This window comes from Molothrus aeneus, chromosome 9 (assembly GCF_037042795.1).
Source record: "Molothrus aeneus isolate 106 chromosome 9, BPBGC_Maene_1.0, whole genome shotgun sequence".
In the NCBI taxonomy this organism is placed as follows: Eukaryota; Metazoa; Chordata; class Aves; order Passeriformes; family Icteridae; genus Molothrus; species Molothrus aeneus.
Window position 1 is genome coordinate 8,326,160 of NC_089654.1, and position 26,557 is coordinate 8,352,716.

Consider the following 26,557-nt stretch of genomic DNA (forward strand, 5'->3'; position numbering starts at 1 on the left):
TCAGCAGTCAAAATTTTCTTATAAGATGATAAAACATTTTAGTTAACTTCATGTAGCAAGCCTTTGGGTGCTGCATGGACATACAGAGTTGTAATTAGAATGTGAAGGCCTCTCTCTCCTCTGTAAAGGAGACTTCCAAGTGTCCCAGGACAGCTGCATGTCTCTGTGCTCCCATGTTGAACCAGGATGCCTGAGCAGGAAAAAGCCCATCTGGACCTATGTGATAGGGATTCTGTCCAAAGAGCTTTAAGTACCACTTCCATAGGACAGCAAGGCACCAGAAGTATCTGTATTGTGAATATTTTGCTTAAGCTGAACTACCCAGGCAGAAATAGCTTAGCACTAAATTGGTTTGGTGGTAATAAGACTGTGGAGATTTAGGGAATAGAGCCTGAGGTGAAGCTTGTCTACCATGAGCAAAGAAAGTTCTTATTTGCTATTTATGTGGAAAATGGAAACAAGACTGGAGGGTCAACCCATCCTTCCTCTGAGGGCACAGCCCATCCTCTGGGGCTGGAGCGTGCAGCTCTCAGAGTTTCCATGAAAGATTCATAAACAAAGGATTATTCAGTTCAAGAACTGAACCAAAAAATCAAGAAGGGAAAATAAGTTCAGAGCAATTTAAAATGGAACATTTTGAGGATGCTTTTGAAGGCAGGAATTGGGTTTTGTTGAGTTTTGTCATTTTTATATATTAGTTGGGTTTTTCTTTTTAATTGAGATCAATCTCTGAACAAAAAAGGGCACTTTGTAGCATGTAAGTCTTTGAAAACAGAAGACTAAAAAAAATTAGAAGCTTTGTTCATAAAATGCTGAAATGAAACATTTTGAATTTTCAGAAAGAATTCACATGAAAATGTGGAAATGACATGTTACAAATGTTACAGCTGCCCTCTTTTTTCAGCAAATTCAGCTTTTCAAGTGCAGAAAGTTTGCATTTCTTCTCCTGTGCCTTAGACCAGCTCCACTTCTGATGAAATAGAATAGATAACAAAAGTTTTACTTATTCTTCTTAGTTTATAGTTTCTCAAAGTGGGAAGGAAAACGTTACGGTCCATGTGAATATCTTCACAAACTTTTCATTTCATTTATGCACAGATTTGTACATATATACGTGTGTATACTGAGGACTAAATGTGCTTTCAAACTAAGGTTACAGTTCTTGAGCAACAGTGATTCTTCCCAGAGAAATAGTCTGACATGGATTCAGAGCACATCCAAGTTGGGGGTGGACTATAATCTAATTTAACTACTTAACCTAATTTAAGTGCTCATGAGATGTAGTTGACTATGGTGCAAAAAAATGAAAAAACAACTTTGTTTCCAAATTCTGCTAAGTTTTAACTTTAGTGTACAGGCCTAAGGCAACTACATACTAAATAAAATAACCTCATTATAATTAAGCTGATCAGGTGAGTGAATAATCAGGGATTTCACAGGAGTAATCAGGGATTTCTCTTTTGCTGTCTCTTGAGCCTAATTCATCCTGAGTAATTTACAGCACTTAGCCTGAAGCAGCTCAGATAAAGTTTAAGCATGGAGAGAATCTAACTCTCTGATCTTTGCTTTGCAGTTACTCTCTTTTGCAGTAAAATATATTTATGCTTTTCATCTTGAAGGACATTATGTCCATGGTGTCACCTGGTTATGTGAGTGTGCTCTCAATGCACAGTTCCCATCACTGGAAAGAGGCCCTATGAGCAGTGCTGGGGTGGGTTAGGATTTCTGCCTGCTTTTCTGTTCTTTTGTTTGCTTCTCTCCCAAGAGCTTTGAAAGTCTGAGCTTCATCCTAGTGTGGAAGAGGGGAAAAAAAGCAAAACCCTTCATGGGACAGGACATTGTGGTGTGGTGCCCATCTTGTGGGTGTGCATGACTCTCTCAGAGAGATGTGTAGGGAAAGCAGAGCCAGGAGCAGAGGTCTCTGTGGCCTGCGGCGAGGGGAGCGAGGGTGTGTGCAAGGGGCTGACGAATTCCTACCCTCACCAAGACACCCCAGCTGGAATGTATGAGAATTCATCCACAATAAAACACTTTTAACTCACTGTCTGGCCATCAGCCGGCTGCATCCCTGGAACAGTGGCATGAGGATGAAGCTGCTGCATCGCACATTCCTTGCTATCACCGCAGCTTCTCTCTTGATGAAACAAAATCTCCCCTTGTCTGACAGTTCTGAAGCAAGAAAACCTCAGTGATGTTGCTGTGCTTGGAAGCCCGTGCAAAGCATGGCAGTCTTCTGAGCAAAACTTTTCCATTGCTCGTGCTGCAAAGTCAGGATGCAAATAACAAATTGGCAGGCTGGGATTTCGGAAGTTTCTGCACATATCTGAGGGAACAGAGATGCTAACCGCAAGATTGCTGAAAAAAATGAGATTGTTGATTTCGTTGTCTGGAAGATGTGTATCATCAGCAAAGGCATACAGCAAGGGCAAGTCCCTCCCTGACCCTGTGGAAGCCCATGGGGAGGCTTGATGGGACTCAGTCTAAACGTTGCTGGCGTTACTCTGGCAGGTCAGGGGCAGAGGCGTTACTGGGGTCTGCCCTGCCTGACCTCTGCAGTTTTAAGCCTGGGAATTATGAAAACAATATCTTGCACGACATCATGGTGTTAATGTCATTTTTCTGACCAGATCTACTCAATAGCCCCAAAAAATCCCAGTGATGAGTCAATTTTCAGTGGTCAGTGCCAGCACAGAGTGACACTGCAGACCACAAGGCAGAGAGAGGAATGCTGAGACAGCCTAATGGAGCATCTAGCTCAGTCCAAACAACTTACTTGTTTTGTTTTGTTCTTTTAATTCTTGGAAAGAATTAGAAAGGGACGGCAAATTTCACCAGAAGTGAAAGAAAACCACAGAGGTCTTTGTCTGTGGATTAAGTGTTTTCAAGAACCAGCAAGAATAAATGTTTTCCTGCTTTCACTGCTTTCTGTACCTTAGGACCAAGCCACATAGGATATTTGTTGAGACTCCAACGTTTTCTTATTTGGACTTGGTTGTTTTAGAGTACTTGTTTTGCAGGACTGCACATCCCAGGGAAGAAAATTAAGGTCAGAGATGAGAAAAACCCACCTAAGGGCCTGAAATAATTTTCATTTTTCCAAGACCACCCTGTGTGGGAATGATACATTTAAAAATGGGTGGAACCTCTAAGCCTGGAATTGTATCAAGTTATTCATGAAACTTCTCTGAGATCTTTGTGTGGACCAAGATATTTGGGTGGTACTTTCTCACTCTTTCTTCAGAAAAGGCACTGTGGCCTCACAAACTGAGAACTAGCCTTGCTTTTTCCCTGACTTTAAAAATAACTATGTATCTTGAAAAGCTGTCTCAGCAGTAGTGAAGGAATGGAAAAAAAGTCCATTATATCCCCATGGTTTCATACAGTGCAGCTGTGCTAACAGAGTGCACAGAGACTGAGACCAGGGGAAAGGCACGAAATAGTCCATGAAATGAGCAGTTGAATTTAGCAGTTGAATTTAACAGTAAAGCTTCACAAAATGCAGAGATCGATTGTCCAGGTATCCGATTGCAGATGGCAGGTTTTTTCCTTTATTTTTTAGAGGGAAAATCCAGAATACAAATAAATTTGAGCACTTTTTATTAATAATTTTTTTACTGAAATCAATAGGGAAGTTACTATCTTATAGGAAATCTTTCTTACATTAAATTAACATCTTCAAATATTCTTGCAGTATATTTGGATTAAATATCCCTATTCTGTTTTGATTTTCCTTCTGGCAGAATATCTGTAGGATGACAGTCCTATTTGAAAAGAACCAGGCTCATAATACATTAATCATATTTTTATAATATTTATTTGTTGTTTATTTTTATTGTAATTATTATTTTTATGTATAATATAGTATAATTATTGTAACTGAATTATTAAATCAGTTTAAAACTATCTTTCTTTTCTTTTAGAGGAGCAAACGCATCAACATACAGCTTTCAAAAGTCTCTCTTAGGTCTTGGTGCAATTATTAGCAGTTACTAATAATTTAAAAAATATTTGTGCATGCATAATGGAATGAATATCAAGCAAATCTAATATGCAGTTGCCACAGTGGCTCTATTCCCCCTGACTCAACTCTAACATGCTGGTGGTTAGTTTATAACCCTCTTTAGGTTACAGCATTTTAACGTTTCTCCAGTGTTTATTTATTCTCTTCCCAAAGAATGTTCTGAAATATCAAGTTTACAACCTGTGGCTCATGTGATGGTAGTGGAAACAATTAAGCAAGAAACTTTCAAAGCCACCACTGGGATTTTGATGCCCAAAGTCATTAATTTTAATAAGGAGGGAGCTGCCAGTCGTCTTAAGTGGTTTGTAAAATCTCGACCCATAAAAACACCTCTCTACTGGTTCCAGTTTACAGGGAGCTCAGAGCAAGGTAAACACATGTAAGAAAATAGTAGGTGTTAAAAGGTGGAAAGTACGTGTTCAGATATCCCTAAGACCACTCAAGGAATCAAAGAGCAGCCCCAGCCATGAGCTGGCACACAGGGGCTGCTCCTGCCTGCAGCATCTCAGGGAGCTGCTGACTGATCAGAGCATGAGGCACAGAGAAGGAATTCAATGGAAACAGAAATCTTGGCTACAGCTCAGTTTCAGTGGCTTCCATTGGCCATTCATTGGTCTCTGCTGCCATCTCAGGACCCACAAGGTGTCTGTAGGTCCAGGTCCTTCCTACCTGCCTAAACTCTCCTGTCCAAGTTCACACTGTGTTATCCTCCAAGCTGCTATATGGCTGCAATTGGATGTTGATACTTCACTGATCCACCATCATGGTTGGATTAAAATTAAGAACTCTCTGCTGTGGTCTGAGAGACCCCCCCCAGTGCAAACCTGTGAGTGCCTCTTCATTTACGTGAGTCAGGAGATGGCTTCGCTTCAGCCATGAGCCTCTGCCATAGCTGAGGAATTCTTAAAGGCTTTGAAAAGCACCAAGAATTCTCAAAGGAAACTGCAGCACTGGGGAACATTCACCCTCAGTATGAAACATGAAAGTCTTAATGGGGAAAAAAATTTAGAACCGGCAGATCTATCTGTGGTATAAAATAGAGCATGGAGTGAGTATGGGTCAGTTTGGAAAGGACTCACTGGGAGTCTGAATGATTGGGAAAAGAAGAAAAAAAAGGGATTTTCTTGTGTGTTTTAATAATAGAACCAACCATGAAGAATTTTAGAATTAGTTCTAGAAAACTTTCTTTCTCTCCTCTATCCGTTGTATGATCTCTGAAGAACTCCATGAATGTTGGCTACAAGTGACAAGGTATTTGCCAGTGAGTGTCATAGTAACAATAATTAATTATCAGTACATATTGGGAAGACTTTCGGATGAAACACAATGCACTGGAAATAGAGGTGACCATCAAGACTGGTATTGTAACAGACTTCAAGAAAGTCAAAAAGAAAAAAAGCTTTCATTAGTAGTAGATGTGACTTTTTTGGAAGAGAACAAAATGTTCCATAAATGAAACATGTGGTTTCACTTGCGGCACATTTTGTACATTGTCACCAATGAAGTTTAGGATTTTTTATTACTTTTTCATTAAAATGTCTTACTGGTTTCACTCAGGAGGCAAAATTTTTCACGTGGCTTTAATTGTTTCTGTCATAAAAGTCATAGCATCCATGTAATAGAAATAGTTTTGCAGACCACAGCTTCATATTGCCTATTAATTCTCTCCTATTTTCTGTATGTACAACTCATTGGCCCATCCCAGGGACAGGAAAATTCTTGCAATTAAGACTCAATATGAACTTCTACTGAAGTTAGGGGGGAAAAATAACTTTATGTCAGTCCTGGTTTATTAGTTTTTTGTTTCAGCTATCTTAGCTCACAATAAGTTCACATGGCTGCATACCAAAGGAGAGAGTTTATATTGACTTTCTTCTAAAATCAGTGAAACTCTAGAAGATGAAAATAAAAGGTCTTTTTCTGCATCATTCCAGTCATGTACAAGAGGTGGTAATACTTCAGACAGGGTTGAAGAGCTCTGGCAGGATTGTTTCAAGGAGGCTTTGGATAGGTCATTTACCCCTTTTTTCTTCATTACCTGCTGGAGTTCAGGTCTCACATATCCCATCCCAGCTACCAAGCTTCCATGCTTCTATCATCAGCCTAGGCTTCCTTCTCCCCAGTCCTGACTGGATGAGGAGATATAATTTTTGTTGCAGTTAAAACAATGACTTGTTTTCTAAAGATGACATCCAAGGTTGGGGGGGAAAAAAAACAAAGAAGAGATAATGAGATAATTTATTAATTTAAAATCAGCTTCTCCTCAGGTATCTGTTTTCCTATAAGAGAGTCATTTACCAGCTTGGAGCTAGTTTTGTCATTCGACCTTCAGCCCAGCAGGGGAGGCAACTCCTACCACAGACTCTAAGGCCTCTAAGAAATCATTAAAATGCCAGAAAATAGCAATAGAGTGTCTCTTGCCTTTTCCCCATTTTTCATTTAAGTGTTTACTTGAAAGCTTCCTATGAAATGCCAGTGCTGTCTTTACCTGCCCCAGAGCAAAGCCTTGTGCACCTTCTCAGCAGTCAGGGGCACCCACCAAGCAGTGCAGTCTTCTGCTTTCACCTTTGTTTTGGCACCCTTCCTCCTTTACTCATATCTAAATGTTGTGTTTTGCAGTTCAAGGACGACAAAGACAAGCCCAGCCTTGGAGGGGCTCTCAGTGACAGCTCTTCCCCCTGTCCAGCTTTCTGAGCAGGTCCCACTGGCATCTCCTTCCCTGAAGCCACAGCAGATGGATGAAGAAGACAGCCTGTCTCCTCACCTCTTGCTGCCCGACAGCATCAGCCAGCTGGAGGAGTTTGGCAGGCAGAAGAAATGGCACAAGAAGCAGCACAAGCACCATCGCCAGAGGCAGTTCAATGACCTCTGGGTTCGGATAGAAGACAGGTGAGTCATGACTGCTCTGGTCCCTGTCCTCTTCCTGCTGGCTCCTAAATCAATGCTCTTTGCAGATCCCAGCTCTTGCTGATTAGACCATAGGGAGGGTCAGACAAAGGCTAACTGGGAGACACAGGGAGTGAGATGATGTTTTTGTAGCCTAATGAAGAGCTAGGAGGAAAATAGGCATGTTCATAGGCATGTTTGACCAAAAACTAAAGAGAACACAAAAACAAAGATTTGTCATATTGAAAAACAGGAAAAGAACAACAATAGAAAATACTCTGTGCTTGTCCTTTTTCTCCCAATAATTCTTTTCCTATCTGTACCAGCAGTTTTCATCACAAAGCCTTGCCCATTTTCCAACTATACAGAATATTCCTGAGAGTTCTTAAGATTCTGACAAATTTGACTTTCAACCTTCTTAACTGTATTGTGAGGCTGAAATGTTTTAACATCTCAGACTGCACTGAAAATAGCAAACTGAAGCAAAATGAAGTACTTAACTAAATCCTCTATGTGAAGAGAATGGAGGTAGGCACTTCTCCATGGCTATTCCAATCTTGGTTTGAGGTTAAAAACTCCCATTCAATGTTTGAATAAGAGCCTTCATGTTTGACCAGGGCTTCTCAATGTGTGCTTTTAGGATTCCTGGGCAATTTATTCTCCCACCTCTAAAGCTCTTAGTGCCTTTATCCAGGCCAAATCATGGGCAGACAAACAGCCACAATGTTTATTGATCTTCTAACAAGTAAAAGGAACTAAGTAATATATTGGGAACTGGCTGCTTACCTACACGTATAATAATTGTCTTTGAGCATTACGTATTCCCATTTTCATAGCACCTAAATTCCTTGAAAGTCTCTCAGAGATTTCTCCCTTTGCTAAGAAAAAAAGCTTCACATATTTGTGTTTTCAGATTTTTATTATTATTATTACTATTATTTTTATTCATTCTTTTTAATGGAGCAGTTACCTCATTTTTTGTAGTTTATTGTTTTCTCAGGGTGAATGATGTAAGGGTTGCTATTAAGGTGGTGCATATTAATCTTAATGTAATAAGGCTGTTTCTGAGGTCAGTGCCAGCCTTGTAAGAAGGATTCATGTATTTTCTTTTCAAAGTGTGTGTTCAGTGCTTGGATTCCCTCCACAGAGGATGTTTAAGCATGAACTAGGTGGCATTTGGTTCACCATAGCTGATTGCCTCAAAAACAAGGGACTTTTCTGTCCTTCTGCCTGGAGGCTGCTGACTTGTGGTGTCCCATGATGTCCCAGCATTTTACAAGGGTCTTTGGTCAAGTTCCTCATGTGTTGTACAAGTGAGATTTTTAAATCGGTCTGGTAGGAGCCTGGCACTTGGGCACAATCTTCCCACCCCTATCCTATCTATCCAGAAAGGATTTTGGATATTGGCAGTGGAAACGTGCAGTTGGGAGCTTAAAGTGGTGCTTATGATTTTTGCGCCTTTTGCTGGTTTTATTAAATGTTCCTAGGAAAGGGATTTAAGAGGTAGTTCTGAAGGTTAGAGTTAAATTATTTGCTGTGTGCTCCCGTGAGATTTCACCTGAATCAAAGCCTTTTATCCCTCTATTTCCATTTCATAAGGGTGGAGATTGGGGTGGGGAAACACAAGTTTCCGCTCCCTCCACGCTGGTGATGAACCAGACACTGTGTGTTGCCTGCCTTGATGAAAGATCCCAGGGAGATATTAGTGGGAGATCACAGGCCTAGAAATGAGGAAAGGCTGGAAGAAGGGAAGCCTGCCTTTGTGCTTTCAGATGGTTTTAGTGCTTCTGCAGTTCTGGAGTAACTTCTGGTGTTTTCCTGGAAACAAAGCAAAACAAAACACAAAAAAATACAAGTTCACTAAATCAGAGACTCACAACCAGCTCTGGTTTTCCCATAAATTGGATGGGGTCTCAACTTTCATAAACCAGCTGCTGCATATTGTGCTTTTGGCAGTTGGGTTTCATCAGCATTAATTGCAAGCTGGGCCCTGCACAAAGCAATAAACAGTGAGTTCTCTCCAACTGGTTCCTTTCTGATTGGCAAGAAAAAAACACAAATGTGTGTCTGTGACCAGACCTTGTATGGTGATCGTTTTTGGGAGGAAACAAGCAGGGTGGCTGATCATACAGGCAATAGAGTGTTACCTGCGCAGGAGAGAAATGTGGACTTCTTTGCATTGCCTCAGTAATGCTTCAGCAGTGGGACTTAGCACTCATTTTTGAAGGGTAATTGGTGTACTAGGGAATTCTTGCTCTGGCCTGTCCAAAAAATCCATTGTGCAGTTGCCTACACTTCAGTTGGAGTCCCCTATGTTCTGTATGGACTGAAGTCTCTGCATTTAGTATTAACTTGAGCTATGGCCCTGTATTTCCAAATGGCTGTTCTTCCAGTTCCCTAACTCACCAGTTGTCACCTGAAAACTTGAATTGTTCACCTTTGAGACAAAGTAGAGGGATTTAGGTCTTTGTTACGGCTTTTGGGGGAAAGCTGCATAAAGCTCATTGTTTCCATGCAAGGTCCCCAGGATTCAGCTGTTGGAGCTGCCTTTCAACCTGAAAAGTCAAAGAGAAATATGCAGGTGGAGGACAAATCCAGGCAAATTTAAACCAGGTTATTGATTTCTGTATGAACCTCATTGAACTGTGAAATGACTGTGGTTCATACAGCTCTTTTCCAAAGCTTTATTGACCATGGATTAGAGGACTTTATGAGCCATGAATTGCAGGGCTTTTATGGACTACGCATTTCTAGGCGATCTCATACACTTCCATAGAAATCTTAGGGTGTTTTCTTAAGCTACCAACAGAGAAACAAAGGAAATGAACACAGAAGAACAATCTTAAAGGAACATCAAAGGTCTGACTCCAACCTATAAAAGCCAGGAAATCCATAATTAATGGTTCCACTAAGACTTCAGCTCTCACAGTCATTCGGGTCTGATCCAAGGTTATGGCTACAATCTGAAATGGCCTTGTGAAAAATGAGTCATCATTTAATGCCACACATCATTATTATTATTATTTACTTTCAGTTGTACCTTGGAGAGTGTCCTTTTCTTTTTGTTCTGTCTTCACAGCTGAGGCATTTGAGTTGGCACCCCTGGGTGGACAGTGTTTAGATTTGTGTGTTGGAGGGTTAGTACTGCTGTGGAGGATGAGAAAGCTTCTGCTCTGTCTCCTCCCTGTCTTTCACAGAGCTAAGATTTGCTGATCTCCTGGGTAATCGCCTGCATTGAAGGCTATTAAAAAATAAAAAATGCTGATGAAATGTGTGGTTTCCTCTCCCTTCTGCCTCCTTCCCCCAAAATCTAAACAAACTGAAAAAGTCCTGCCTGACTGCAGTTTCTGTTTGAAATGGCTTGTCAAGAATCAAAATTGAATGGAGATTTCAAGTAGCAAGCTTTTTTTTCTTCAACTACTTGATTTTGCAGAAATGTGCAGATCTGAAGTCTGTCCTTGGGAGAAATTTGAACTTAGACAAGACTCAAACCCTGGCTACCTCCCATAGCCAAAATCCAGCTGGGGTAGCAGGGAGGGGAGACAAAACCCTCAGGCTGCAAGGCTGAAGTTTGGCATACAGAGTATCATTGTTTCTTTAGACACTGTGTTAGCTAGGCTTCCCCGTGTAATATAAATAATTAATTACAGATCATTCACTGGCTTTTCATGGTGAGATGCTCAGTTAATTGAAAGAATAGAGAAATGCCTGTGAGGTTTCAGAGTGGTCAGTGAAGGGCAGGTCAGGATTGCACCTTTGCTGTAAGCAAATGGTTCAAGGCTGCCAACAAAGCCAGTCGAGGAGAACAGAGAACCTCTCCCAGCTGCTGGGGTGAGTTATCCTGGGACCTAAGGCAAGGAGGGAGGAAAACTCCTGGGAAAAAGGAGGGAGGGGAGTTATTAACTGGGAGGGCATTATGGGAGGGGTGAGGTTTGGAAGGAGCAATGGCAGCTAGGGGATGTGAAAGAGAGAAGTACAGTGCTGGGAAGAAAAAAACTAGAAAGGATGTAATGGGCAAGTTAATTCCCACTGCCAAGGAAGAGATCTGGGTGAAGGTGGTGTTTGGAAAGAGGGTAAGGACACACGATTCAACAGGAAAGAGTTTAAGGGCAAAAAATTGTTCTCAGAAGAGAAAAAAGAAATTCTTGTCCCGGATGTAAGCTTAGCCCTGCAAAAGCTACCATTAGTGGGAAATGAAATGAATTCTTCCTGTAAGTAGAAATGGCAGCTCTCTGATAGCCCAGTGCAGACTATTCAACCCCAGATGAATGCAATAACATCACAAATATAAATTTATTTTGGAAGAGGCAGTTGTTTTAGGGGGAAAAAAAATGTATAGCAGTGATGGATGAAGGGAGACAATATGTAATAAACTACACTGAGTTTGCCTGTACAGAGTGAACCTTATCAGTTTGGATGGAATTTAAGCACTTAGCCTGTTATCCTTTCTTTCAAGACAATGCAGTGATGGAAAACAGAACTCTGTCAACTCAGACAAACTTTTAATTCCACTTAACTGCATCTGAAAGGTAAATTTCAGTAAATTAATCCAAATTGCTTCCTTTTCACAACACATGGTGCTGAAATACAGTACTTAACTTCATTAAAGAAAAGACTGCTTTTATTTAGAGGAGACTTAGACACCTTTGAAGTCTAACAGGTAAATTGTGGTCAGATGATTTCCCTCCATATGGTAGCTTTGAGCTTGAAATTTCCATCACTGGGGCCTTGTTTGTTTAAATTACCCTGTCTGCCTCCCTGGTCAGGACACTGCTGAGGTAGTGCCTCCTGATGCTCATGGGGAGGGGGATCACTCCTCCTCCAGCCTGTGCAGCCAAGGAAGCACTGTCACCTTTGTATTTATTTACCCTGTGTTCAACCAGGATTGAGGACACAGCTTCAGGACTTCTCTATCTTGCAGGACATGGCATACAAATATCTACAGTCAGCAGAAGAAATTCAGGGTTTGACAGTTTGGGTGCAAGAGCTTTCTGTGATATGGAATGGTCCTGATCAAATGCTCTCTCCTGCTTCCTTTGTGGAAGGTGAACCTTTATATCTTGAACTGGCCTAAATTTTGCTCTTAGTTTGCCCAATTTTTTTGAGCCCTGGTAGATATACAGTGTCCAGAAAAAGACATTTTGGGCAGTTCAGCAGTGCATCAGTTGGTCTTTCTTCCTCCCAGCCCTGCCTACCTCTCTCAGACATGCCATCATTCTTCTGTGAAGGCATCCTCTGCTCCTCCTGAGCAGAGAGCCAAGTGTAGGGAACACTGCATGTTCCCCTCCTTAGCTTTTTCCTGTTTCCATTTGATCCCCCTTTAAGGTGAGCAGATGGCTCAATGCCTCCTTTAAACAAGGACTGGCTCTGGCAGTTCTGTCATCATGCCCTTTGCACAGCCCCAGGTACACGAGCCCTCCAGTGAAAGTAAAACAGGAGCACAGTGTAACTCAGCGCAGTAAAAACAAGAGGTAAATCTCCTGACTGTAACAAATGGTATGGTGATGACATATCCTCCCTCCCTAGATGGTTTTTATTGAGGCTTCTTGGATTATCAGGTTGGTCAGAGTGCACAGAATATATTAATTAAAGCTGTGGAACCTGGCCTCAGCACACAGCTCTCTAATGCATCTCAGTAACGATGGGAAGTCCTGACATTCATGTCCAAACCTGTAGCATCTCCGTGCTAATAGACCTTCCCTGTCAGCTGGCCGTGACTGATAACTTCTTTCCCCTTGTAAAGTCAAAGAGTTAATTTGTTATCCTCCAGATGGGGCTGAAAAATGTGCAGCCTCACTTTTACCTGCTAAACACATGAAAAGATCCATGTGTTTTACTTTGTTCTGTTGTTCTTAATAATGTGCTGCCACTGTGGGATGACACAAACACAAATAAAATTAGAGAAAAACAAGCAAAAGTCTTACATGTTTACTTTCACTATTACTTAAGTGTCTCTGCTCTAGTATGACCAATTCATATGAAGCAGTATGCAAATGGTGTTTTAATGAAAGCTATAAATACCTGAAAGTAAAATCATTAAAGAACACAGAAGTCTTTTGGAAACATGATTTGTGTATAGATTTCAGTTTTGTTTCATTAAACTAAATTCTCTATTGGTAATGCATTAGGTATTTTATTTTAGTGAAATTTAAATCCATCATGAATATTAAATCCATATTTCTGAAGGCGAACGAGTAACAAAATTGGAGCACACGAGTTAGGATTTTTGAACAATGAGGTATTTTTCAGCAATGGCTATCCAAGAGCACTTTCTGTTCTTTCCTCTTCAATGCTGATTAAGATTTAAAATACAATGCAAGATGTTTTCTGGAACCTATGAAGAGCTTTCTTTTCCTTTCTTGTTTTCTACTTCTCATTTGAGCTGTGTTGAGTAAAAACAGTCCATAATATCTATTTGTATCTGTCCCATCTTGATGTATTTCTGACTGGGGCTGGACACAGCCCTACTACTGCTAACTTTGTTAAGCTGCCTAAGAACTGTCTGATGCAGCACAAACAAAGTGTTTTCTCAGGATTTCTTAGGATTCAAGAAGCAGCAGTGGCAGAGTTTAGATGATCTCTTCCTCTATGATCCCCCCTTGTTGTACTGTTTCTCAGCCAGTGCAGCCTCATTTCCTCATCCACTGCCAGGACTTCCACAACCTGTTAACTTTCCAGTTCCATCTTTCTCCATTTCCTGCTTAAATACTCTCTTTCTCCAGCGCTCTTTCTACCTGCCTTTTTAAACTCTGGCTGCACATGCTTGTATGGGCCCTGGAGAAAAGATTAGGAAGGGACCCCTCCTGCATCTCCATCTGCTGCACTCACCTCCACCTCTCTAAGCTCACTTTGCAGGAGGCTGTGATCACACAAACACTGCACTTTGCTCTTCAGTCCATCCATGCCAATTAAACTGGGGTATTTTGGAGCCTGCAGCCTTCAGCAGAATCTCTGAGATGGGGATATGTGTCACTTGTATCTCACATATCCTTGTCACCTGACATTAATGCAGACTGCAGGAAGTGGGAGGCAGAGCTAGGCATCCTCTCTCTCCTTTATTTTGTGACCAGGAGGTGCATCTCCTCCACATTACTTAATCTTTGCTTTTCCTACCATTTTCATATAGGTGTATGTGTGTCCAACTGTACTGCAGACTGGACAGACAGCATGGAATCCATTCTTTGCTAAATTCATGGGTATCATAAAGCAGTCCAGGCTCTTTCTGCTGATGTTTTTCCTTCTCTTGACAACTTGGCAGGCTTGTGGGCAGCCTCTGTGGCAGTGGCCAGTGCCAAGAACATTGGGGTGAACTGTGGTCTAGACACCTACAATAAGTCATTAGCAAAACCTTTAGGCTTATGCATTGGATCAGTTTTATATTTCTCATTTGGCACTAATCTGAAGAAAAGGTGCCTGTGGTTACAAATGTAGGATCACATTTCTTTTACCTGTAGTTTGTTTTAATGTTAGTATTGAGCTACTGTGGTCAAATAGGTTAGACTTTGTTTAAAGTTTTGAGATTCCCATCCACAACTACTCAGTCATAAAAACAAGGCTTCAGGATTAGATTTGTAGTACAAAGTGACTCCTGTAGAGCAAGGCAGAAAAGGAGCTTATTTCACTGGAAGAGTTAACGCTAAGTGAGTTTGACTGTATTCTGTGTTAATGCAAGGCTTTTTCCCCAGCTATTTTTAGCCTTTTCCAGCAGTGTGTGTCCCACTGTGGTCTGGTATGCATGAGCTTTGCTGTGAGGTTTGCAAACACTTGTATTCCTGTGCTGTGAGAACAGAGCATGTGTGTGTTATTGGAGTGCATGTTCTGAAAGGAAGGGCAGGCCATGCATGGGATCCATGCACGTTTCTGTTGTTGCCTGTGAATAACCATGTACAGCAAATGGGCTCTGGAAGAAAGCTTGTTAGCAGATGTCGTCATGGCCCTTCCAATTTATAAATATGAGCCTTGACATTTATATTTTCCATGTCCAGGGCTTTCACTAGCCAGATGTTCTGAGCATTTGCTTCTTGGAGTCTTTAACAATGACTCCTCATGGCATTTTATCTATTGCACACACACACACACAAATAAAAGTGATCTGGCTCTTATCAAACAGATAAAATGGGAAAATGCACTCAGTACCCTCAGGTAATTCCTCTAAACATGAGCTGCATTTTAACACAGCTCTACAAAACTCATTATATTCACTCAGCTGAAAAATAAGTTGTCTGGTTTAACAGGCAGAGAAAATTCAATACCCAGTAGCACATTTACCCTGCAGTTTAGGGTGGGTGAGGAGTGTGGTTTGTGTTAACACAAGGCTGACTGCAGTTGCAGACACTAAAAAGTGCTGAATGGGCTCATGCCCAGGCTGAGTTGGATTCCTTAAACACATGAATGGGTAGTAAAGCACCTGCACTCCCTGTATTGCAATTCTGGATACAGAGGTTTTTCCTTTGGCAAGGGAAGAAAATGCCAGAATAAACCTGCTCACACACCACAACCCCAAGTCGGAATTTTTTATTTGAGTGCCCTGCATATCTAGCAGTATCTAAGTCCTGAAAATTGCAAATCTGCTGTCCCTCTTAGCAAAGTAATATAAAATCCATAAAATACAAAAAATTTCATCTTCCAGTGAGTTACCATAAAGAAAATGTCTTTAAAATTCAGTGGAATTTAATGTCTTTAAAATTCAGTGTTGTGTGCAAACACACAACACTGTCAGTGCTAGCCCAGAGGAAAAAGGTAAGGGATATGGGATTTATTTCTAATTCTGCTATTCCCCTTCTAACTAGTGAATTTCATGGCCTGGAAAATGAAGTGAGGAAAAGTATGATAGGGAGTAAGGCCACATTACTATTGTGGTGGGCAGCTGCTTTATAGGAGGGGTTTAACCACAGTTATATTGTGGTATCTAACAAGACAGATTCATTGTGGAGTGAATCAGGAGGAAATTGGATTCCCTTACTCTCCCAGGACCACGGGGTGCACTGCAGGCTGGAAACTCAGCAGGATCCCAAAGGGCAGCTTTGGTCCAAGTCCAGTTACTCACTGGGATGAAGGAGAAGTAGGATTTATTTGAATTCATATGGTTTCAATGCTGTAAAAGCCGGGTTCCTGCAATTATGAAAATGCCAGGCCAAATTCAGATTTCGCTCAGATCACCTTTTCACAATTCCTGAATAACTTAACTGAACAAAGTGAGCTTTATACCTGGGGCCTGAGCCCAGGCTGAGGGAGCCAGGCTGAGTGCCTGGGAGCTGCTGGGTGTCAGGGATGCCTCATGTGGCAGAACCATGGAGAGATGTGCTGCAGACCACGCTCTCAGAAGCTCAGATCTGCAGAGACACTTCAGGGTCTGGGCTATGACACCTGGCAGGGAAGGGTTTTTCAGTCCTTCCAGCCCTACAGACCAGCAAGCAGCTTGGTATGAGCCACTGATGGCATCTCCAGGCTTTCAGAGGGTTTGGAAGTGCTTGAGGAGAAGGGGTTTGTGCTGTGACTGCTGTCACTGTATTTGCTTTGCCAGCAGCACGAGGAACCCAAACCTTGTGGCCAAAGCAGCATTTCAATGTGCCTGATAGATGTGCTCAGTGAACCTTTTTTTTTATTTTGTATGTGAGTCTGTTGGCAAGAAAAAGAGGCCAGTGCTTCTATTCAGTGGTACAAGCTTGAATTCAATAGTGCTCCAAATAAGAGGTTCAAAGATCTGACCCAACATTAATTATTGTTGCTGAGAGAGACACTGGAAAAATACAAGCAGAAAGTGAGCCCAGTGAATTAGAAAGAAAAATGTGATACAGACTAAGCAAAGAGAAAAACTGTTAGGTAGAGATGGAAAAAGAACAGGGAGAAGGAAAAAGAAAATTAAAATCAAGTGGAAAAATGCAGTATATTGGACATCCATTTAAGCTAGTTTATATTTTGGTTGTTCATTCTGTTCCTTAATACATTGCACAGACATCTCTATAGCTGAAATAATTTTATCTTAGAGAACAGTCTCCGAGAAAATACTTAATTTGACAGGATGTGTTAGGTATTTCCTCACTACCACCTATTCTAAATCATTTTAAAATCTGGAGGGGAAAGTCGATATCTTTTACAGTGTTTAACAAAAAAGTGACAGGGTCAAGTATATACATCTCTATGAATGTATGTGTTCCCCAAGCACATCTAAACATGCATGGTTAATTCTGTGCATCTGCAAAAAATATTTGAGCCATAGGGCCCACACAATGCCAAACAAACACTTGAGTACACAGAGGAAAGGGCAGAGCGAGTTACTCTGGTTCTAATTAATTGAAAAGCTGAGCCCGAGATGTAAAATATGGATTACAGTTTTGACCACCCCAAAAATATAAATTCTTTTGCATGTGAGGCTGTATTGGTGAGAGCAGGCAGTTTGCAAAATACAGACAAAAACCAGATATTCTGCTCATGCTTGGGATTTGGTTCAAAACCACCTGGTTGCAGCTCCATCAAATTAACTCCTTGCGTTGTGTATCAACAGGTTGCCCAAAAATCTTCACTGGCAGGGTTTTTCCAATGCTAAGCCCATCTGTGTTTGTGCCCTTGATGTTCTTGCTTACTTTGGCTGCACTAATGCAGTCATTATCTGTCCAAGGAGCAGTGGAACAAGTCCATGGTTATTTGAGCTGTGATGATGAGTGCCTTAATCACACGCACAAATCAGGTACACAGCCAGATGTGTGCAGCGGGTGGGGGCGAGTTTGGGGATGGTTTGGAGCCCACATCACTATTTAGACTATTGTGAGCACATCCTGGCTCAGATGTCAGTGCAGAAGTGGTAGAACAAAGGGCTCTGAGCTATCCCCTCTTAGCAAGGGCCTGGGTAAAACTGGGATGCATTATCCCAGCTCTGTGATTGCCTCGTCCCGCTGCAGAATCACAGGGGATATTCCTAGGATATTAGAGAATCATCAAAGCATTTCTTAGAAGGGCAAAAGAAAGAGCTAATGTTGTCGTCTCCTGTCTCAGGACCACCCAGACACTACTACAAATCATGGGTCTTCAGCTACAGTATCTTGAATACTCTTCACAGGGATTTTAAAGAATTTAATTTCTTTTTTTACCTATTTTTTTTTTTAAGGATGACATGTAGTTTCCTGATGGGCTGGTTTTAATAAGGTCAAAATCTTTGTTGTTGCCATATCAGAGAAGAATATAACATCTTTTAGTCATTAGATGGGAATGGGGTAATTACTAGAGGGTGTGCTTCAAAGGTTATTGGTTTTTACAACATTCTATGTTTTTACACCATTCTGCAGTCGTCTGGAAAGGAGCAGCAGGCCTGATTCTGCCACAGCCACAGGTGTGGGTGCAGGATCTGTATTCACTGGGTTTTCCTAAAGGACTTTGGGGCAGGACATTAAGAAGGGCCATGCACAGTCTCCTCTGGGGGTGGGGAAGGCTAAATCTGACTGTGAGGTGCAGGAATCCTTCCCACAAACTGGAAGTTCACCTCAGAAAAGGGCCCTTGGGCTGTGCTGGAGTTGTTTCTCACCTGCTCATTCCCTGCCTGCTGGATGCATCCCCCTGTCCACTGTGTTCCCCAGCCCTCAGGCTGCACTGCTGTGACAGCAAAGTCCCCTCTCCCTGTCTCAGATGCAGCAGACCCCACTGCCCCATCCATCCCTGTCCCCTCCCATCCCCGTCCCCTTCTCTGGCCCCACAGCAGATGATCCACTTTGCCTTAATGATGTGACCCACCTGTGGCTTCAGGATGCCCTTGCTCAGCCTCACTGCAGGTCAGTGTCTCTCCAGGGCTGAATTTGTCATCACAGAGATGTTTTGCAGGTGGCCTGAGCCATTGGGACCTGCAAATCAGAGCGAGTGCCTGCAAAACACTTCAGGTTGTGTTAATGCTGGTGGTGTCACACCAACGCTCTGAGGTCCTGACTCAGAGCAGAGTCAGGGGAGTCGTAGCACTAAAGTGATTTAACGAGGTTTTGATGGCTCCTCAGTGGGTGACTCGGGGATAAAAACCAAATCTCCTGGCTTCCAGCCCACAGCCCATGCTGAGAGGGGCCCAAAACTGCACCAGAGGAATCTGAGCTGCATCTCAGCATTGAGCCTCCTCCTGCTTACACCATCATGGCCCCCCTGGAGTCCCTGATCCAAGTGAGCCACCTTTTCCTCCTTCGTGTCAAACTCCAGAGCCAAGATCCCATGGAAGGAACAGCAGCTGCAGCCCTGCTCTGCCTGGTGTTGGGCAGCTGCTGCAGGACTGCAGAGGGGAGCTGTGTCCCACCAGCAGCTGCTTTTTGCACTGCAGCATCAGCAGTTTTCCTCTTCCCCACCCTGCTCTTCCGATCCCATTTGGGAACCCATCCCTACCAGTCAGGGCCCCCTGTAGGGCCAGAGCTTGGTTGGGATTCAGGAGACCTGAATTCCAGAGACAGAGATCTTTAGAAGCAGCTCATCTGACCAACCTTAGAGTCATGCCTTTGTGGGGAAAGGTTGTCCTCTGGAGATGTCTTGCTCCCTATGAACTGTAGCAGGAATACAGCTGAATAGCTTTGGTTATAAGCCTGCATGACATAGCCACAATTAAGGCCACCTTTTAAATCCTACTAAAGGCCAGTCAGCTGAAGGACTGCCTGTGATTCTCTTTATGGCACATTTAACTATCCCATCCTTGTGTGCAGTGTCCTGCTCCCCAGCTGCATTTCAGTACCTGGTGACAGTGTGGTTCATGATTGTGGCATGCTGCTCACAGCTTTCAGAGCCACTGCCTGGTGAAAATTGTGCTTCCTTTTCCATCTTTTCCCTTGGTATCCTGTTCTTCTCTGAGAGATGAGCCATGGCAGATGTCCTAACAAGCAGAGGTGGGGGATTAGTCCTCTGCCAGGGTATTTGCTCTGCCCTTTGCCTCTGCACAGGAGAAGGCTCACAGGTGCCTGCTTCAACAGGGGGAATTGCTCAGTGTCAGGCCCCGGAGGAGCCAGAGCACTGAAAAAAGGCAGGATCAGACTTGACACTGCTCTCAGATGGAGATGGTTCCCACTTGAGTCTCATCAGGAGAGCTCAGATGGGCAGTGAAGGCCTGTGGAAATGCTTCTGGTGCTGTTGCTGACCCCTCTGTCCATCACGTGGCTGAGGCTGTGCTGCTCACAGGGAGGCTGGGTGCTTGCACTATGGGACATGGCCAGATATCCAGGCTCCCAGTGACCCAGGGGTAACCAAAAAATAGCAGGGAGAAGGCTCTTCTTTGGCTCATGCCAGATCTTCTCTGCTGGCCCCATACCAGTGTGTGATTGTGCTTACTCACTTAGCTAAGGCAGTTTACTACACTACTGCAAATAAGCAGTGGTCTCCTCTGGACCAAAAACTGGATTCCCTAATCAGATCCAGGTTGGATTATTATTTTTTTTTAATGAACTGAACCTTGTGAAAGCATGAGCCTCTTGGCCTTGGTCCCACAAAGAGCTTTAGGATGTGCTGAGTTGTAAGTATGTGAATACTAGTGCTGGAAGCTCTGGTATTTGCGTGCTCACAGTCCTGCTCATCTGGGACCACAGGACTCAGCATCCTGCAGGATTTATCCCTCAGGCTGCAAGAACAGTGTCTGTAAGGAAGGTAATGATGAAGAGAGGGATGGGGGGAACAGAGCCTGTGTTGATCTAAATAATCCCTTCCAGAAACACATGAAATAATAATATGAACGTTTTGGAAGATGGGGATTTCATGTTCCTTTTAAAAGGCTACTCTAGTTATCTTCAAAGTTAAATCCTTGTGACATTTTTCTAGTGATTTTTTTACCCCCCCAACAGACTCCTGTTAACTCTTGGTTGAGCACCTATTCTTTTCCTTCAAATGTGTGGTCAGACTTCTTGCCAGCCACCTCATTTACAGACTGCAACGGGTTGGTCCCAGCACTTTAAGCAGATGTATTTTTCAAATCTTGATGAATAAATTTTGGTGACATAAAGAGGCCTGCTTAGTTCCAAGAATAATTGTCTTCACTTGAAGAACATTATTTCTGATCACCAGAAAAATAATGTGATCAGTCCTTTCACATCTGTTCATTAAATAAAAAGGGGAAAAAAAAAAAGGTCTGGCAAATTTTGTTTGAAAAGAAACAGGAAGCATATGCTTAATATCACTTAAGAAAACCCCTGGCCATCATAAGGTTAACATCAAATCACAAATGCAAAACAGTCATTATTGTATTTACTCAAAAATTTTCTTTCCCTTTACTAGCTTTTTAGGTTTTCAATTGAAGCATGCATTTTTCAGGTTTCAATCTAGCTTCTTTCATCAGATGCTATTGTAAGAAAGGCTGTCTGAGTCAACATTTGCTTACATTTATTAAAAATAGTTGTCTTGTGTTTACATAGCTCCTTTGATCCAGAAAAATCCCCAAACACTTTGTAAGTTATACTTGAAAGGGTTACTTCCTCCACCCTGAACAGAACCACGTTGGGACCAAGGCATGGCAGCAGATTAAAAATGGATAGAAATATCACAATTGGGTTGGTCCTCACCCCCTCAGAGAACCAGCAGTTTTCCATGAGCTTCAGAACAATTCCTGGGACCATAATGGTGGTTTGGACTTTGGAGGCAAAAAGCAGTGCCAATACTGTCTGTCCTCTTGGGGGTTGCCTGTTTTTCAGCCACTTGGCAGATATAGAGGCAGTGGAACCTACTGCACCAAGCACAGGGTTGGTGGGATCTCACCCAGGCCTACTGTTTCCAGTTTGGAGCATCTCATGCTCTCATCCAGAGAAGACATGGATCAGAGACAGGGCAGAGCAGAGGAAACGATAGAGGGAAAGCACTTGAGGACTTGCAAAGAAAGGTGAAGGGAATTGTTTGTTTAAAAAAGAGAAGGTTGAGGTGAAACATGGTTAAATTTTCCAAGTATGTGAAAGGCTCCTGAGAAGAGAAAAGGAATAAACCTGTCCTGGGGAACAGGACAAGTCATGACCTTACACTGTAGCAAGGGAGATTTGGTGAAACATTAAGCAGTAATTTTGGGCATCAGAAATGGTGAAATGCTGGAATGGATGGCTGGACAGAGTCCGGAATTGTATCGTTATCACTGTTTTTTTGAGGCTGGATGAGACAAATGTCAGGAGGGGTTTAGATCTTGTTCCTGTGTCTGGGCAGATGGGCCAGAAAGACTCTTCTGGTCCTGACCTGTGTCCTTCTGCTGTGGTCAGATGAACCCTGCTGACATGGATGAACCAAGTCATGCTAAAAATTAGTTTGTGAGCTCTCATCAAAGTCCTGACAAGACAAACCAAAGCATAAATTCTCTCAATGTGTTGCTTGTGTGTTTGTTTTATTTTTCAGCTTTAAAATGCTCCCAAACCATCAAGGTGCTTCAGCACACCCCCAGCTTGGAGAACTTGAATAATGTAATTGCATTCAGTAGAATCTGTGCACAAAGCATGTGCCTGAGGCCCCATTTTTGGGGAAAGTTTTACACATTCTAATGATAGTAAGACAATGTATGAGTAATGCACTGATTTGAAAAACTGCCCTATTATCTGATCAAAAGAACAAGCTCATGAATATGATACCGCAGGTCATTTGGCTAAAACCTACCTGGAGTCTTCCAAGTTTTTAAAACAATCCCATACACAGAAGCAAAAAAGAGAGGTATGAACAGCAGAGCCAGTGGTTGCCTGTTAACCACAGATCATGTGGAATGTTTTATTAAAGATATTTTATCAGACATACAAGGCTGAAATACAGAATATCCTGGTCTGGCAAGAGAAGACGTGATAATAATTTAGATTATTATCCCACAGATCTCTGGTTCATTTTTATTATTCTCTATGTTCATTTCAGGAACGCTCAAATCCTCTCCAAGGAAAAGTTCTGGTTGAGTTCAGGGAACTCTGCTTCATCCTTAGGGAATGTCCAAGGGTCAGTGAGATCCTACATGGACATGCAAACGTGCACAGAGGGAGTTTGCAGAAGTCATCTCCTGGCACCAGGGCCACCTCTAAGATCAGGTTATAATCCAGCCTGGCTGTCCAGGGCCCCTCTGTAATGCCTAGGAAGTGAAAGACATCAAGCAGGAGTAAGACCCCCCCCAGAGACCTGCACTGGAGTGAGGTGGACCAGCTTCTGCAAAAGTTTCTCTCCCCACTCACTACAGAAACAGCCTAGTTAAAAACTGGGACCAGAGGTTTTACAAGGACTTGTAGCATTTGGTAAAAGGGATAATTCTCTTTAGATATCTCTAAACCACCTTGGCAGCCAGCTAAAAGTACATTAAGAAAATGTTTTTAATGGATAAGCTGTGATTCATTTGCTATTAGCAAATGCTTTGTAGACGTTAGTGGAAACACACTGTTCTTCTCTTGTAAAGCACTCAAGGAGTTTTTGAAAACAAACAACCCCACCTAACAGTATTTATCTTAACAAGAATGCTTTTATACAAATGTAATGTCTTGAAAACAGAAAATAACCTCATTAACTAAGGAGAAGTGGTCAACAATTCTCAGGTCCTTGAATAAGGGAGAAAAGAAAATCAACAAAAACCAACCAATCAACAACAACAACAACAACAAAAAAATCATCCCCCAAAAAGACAAAACCAAAACACTTATGGAAGTTGACTAGAATGCAGAGACATCAAATGTTGATTTAAGGCTCCTTTAGGAATCCCTTAGATGTAGCTGGCTGATGAGTGGGCTTATGGTGCTTTTGCAGGTTCCCTGGCCAGCCTGTGTGCACAGAACATCCCTGAGGAGTAGAAAGTTTGTGCAAGGGAAACTTTAATCTTACTGGAGGATCAAGCCCATAAAATGTGTCAAGAGCAGGATACACCCAAACTGGAAGTCAGATTGGCATTTTGATGAGTTTTTAAAATTAAAATCTTATTAATTAAAATTTAATTAAAAATCAGACCCTCCTTGTAGTTTAAAATTTAATTTAGGGCAAAATTTTGTAGTTCAGTAATGTGGCAATCAGTACCAAAAGATGAGGACAAATACCTACCCATGCTTACCTTAGAGAAACCAGGTATAGGGGGAAAACCCAAGTTGTGATCCCATGTCAGTGCTGCCAGACCTGTGCACCACATCATCACTCAGCAGGATAAATGAGAGCTGGATCAGAAATTGAAGCTTGACTGCATTTGTGTTGGATTACCCCGAGCATGCAGTACCTCTTTTTGTCAGAAGTTTGCTTTAATGGTGCTTTGTGTTCACTGTGGGAATGATGTCACTTATGTTACAGGAGCTTGGCCACACAGTTCCTAATCCAGTGCCATTCCTGCCAGGCAGATTGGAAACAGCAGCATTAGTTTATGGCAGATCAGCTCCTTGTGTTAAGTGACTGCAGCAATCCTGATGCAATATAGCAGAAACTCTAAAGCTGGGTGTCTTATATCATCACTTCAAGACATAAACCAACCACTCACCACAGGAATTCAGAGAACTTTCTCCAGCAAGCCTTGATTGCAGAGTTCTCTGTTCACAGCAGTTTGTTCCTCTGGAACAAGCACTGCTCCTCAGTGTCAGAGTCCTAGTACTGGTCAGATGGATTATCTGCTCCCATGAAGCAATTCCTGTCTTTAATTGAAGACTGCCTTCCCTTTTTACTCTAATTCATTGCACATTAGTTAAGTTCACTTCTAGCTGCAGAAGCACTGTCCCACCCAGAAGCTGTGGTGACAGTATAAAGGATGAGGGAAGAAATGAAGTGACTTCTCCCAAAACTCAGGGTGAAGTGTAATGTGCAGGGATTGTCCATGGGATTTGATGTTGACCAATGCCCTCTTCAGGGTGGGCTCTGATCTCCTCAGTTTGTGATTGACTCAGCACATTTGAAGCATCTCAGCTAAAATCCATCTTGGTATTGCTTAGACAGAAAAAGACAAAAGCCTTTAGTCCTTCTAAATTCTGTTTCTGTGCAGGAATCTGAAGTAAGATGTTATTCCTTTCATCTGATATTACGCAAGACACAACCTTTTCCTTCCAAGGTCAAGATCCTGGATACTGTAGCTAAATATTTATAGGACTCCATAGCTTCTTAGCCCATTAAAAATTATATGAAGGTCATTTTCAGTGCCTCCAAATCCCCTTTATGCAAGTTTTAGAGAATCTACAGGTATTAGTGTCACATCTTTTTTTTCAGGGGCCCTTGCGTTTTTCTCGTCACTTCTCAGCAGAATGTCTTGGGTTTAAGTCCAAAATCCACCCTGTGCAGTTTGCATGCTTGGTTGTGCTGCTCCCTGACAACTGGTGGATTATGGATCATCCAGTAATGGATGCAGTGGGGAGATTTTATGAAATGGAGATTACAGCTTAAACTTCCAAATCAATCGTAAATGGACCTTTCTGACCTCCAGTGTCATGGGAGTCATGATGAATTCCAACCTGCAAATTCAAATCAAAGTACTAACTCAAGCTACAATCAATAAGCAATCACACTGCTATTGAGGCAAATTCAGAGTCAGGGAAACCTAACAGCAACTGAGTCTGGTTTTGGCTTTGTGATTTGATCCAAAATAGCTTAAAGCCAGGAAAAGAAATGAACCTGCTCAATCTCCCATGCTCAAGGTTATCAGTTGTGTAAGGGGATCCTGGGAAGTTCTTTTAGGCTTGTGAAACAGGGAAGGAATGTATTCTGGACCCTCCTGGTCACTCAGTATGTGGTCCATGGTGAATAAGACATGTCACTGAGACATGGCAAATTTTCACACCTATGGTAGGAAGAAAGGACATAAGAATCAGATCATCCTGGGTCAGCACGAGGATACATTCAGCACCATTTCTGATGCTGGCCAGTAATGGATGCTTAAAAATGGAGAGAAGTATGTCAGATACATTAAGAGCAGTCCCTCCTTTGGTTGTGTTTTGTCAGCAGAAGCTGAGGGACTTCCTGGATCAGAGCTGTTTCCACATCATCACAGTTACCAGTCTCTGGGTCTCTCTCTGGTGTCTAATGTGTGCATAAAATAATACTGATAATAATGATAATAATAATGATAATATTATAATAATAATAGGAATTGCCATTGTGGTTGCTACCACTTGGGATGACAATTCACAAAGTAGAGATAAGGATTCTCCTGTTTAATTTCCTTCTCTTGTGTTTTCTTCCAGCACCACCACGTTGCCTTCCTACATCAGGATAACCAATGGCTACATCACAGTCAAGCCTCCCATCTGGATTTCCAACCAGCTGGATCAGAGGCCGCGTCCCGAGCGCCCATCCCAGCCCTCGAGCTCAGCCCCAGCCAGCCTTTCCCGGCCATCAGTAACATTTCCTCTCTGCATGGCCATAGCTTCCTTTCTCCTGAGCCTACTGCAGCCCTCCTGACCACACTATATTACATGCAATCCCTTGGAATAGAGAGATAATTTATGAACAAATTGGAGTTTAAGACAACAGTTACAAGCTGGACCTTCTCAGTGACTCAGTAGTGCCTTCTAGCTGATATTGTCTCTTTGCCCAGATACATTTTGAAACTCTAAAGCTTTATTGTAACACTGACTTACATCTTCTTTTTGTAGAAGGATCTTTATTTCCCATAGTGCTATGGGGTTTTGTAAAATATACATGTTCATATAAAGAAAAAAAAAAGAAAAAGAAAAATGTATTTATTCGACTGGTAAACTTATTTTTCTTGTTGTATATGTTAATAACATCCCTATTAATCAGTAGCGATGG

The 26,557-nt window shown here is 42.2% G+C and overlaps 1 protein-coding gene across 1 annotated transcript in view; it reads left to right on the forward strand.

Annotated features, from left to right (window-relative positions):
• TRABD2B (TraB domain containing 2B) overlaps positions 1–26,331 on the forward strand; it is a 259,725-nt gene extending 233,394 nt beyond the window's left edge. The window contains exons 6-7 of the mRNA XM_066555948.1: positions 6,641–6,910; positions 25,990–26,331. Of these exons, the coding sequence (XP_066412045.1) occupies positions 6,641–6,910; positions 25,990–26,206 (487 nt within the window). The 3' untranslated portion in view covers positions 26,207–26,331. The remainder of the gene's footprint in view (positions 1–6,640; positions 6,911–25,989) is intronic.
• Positions 26,332–26,557: the final 226 nt, after the last annotated feature.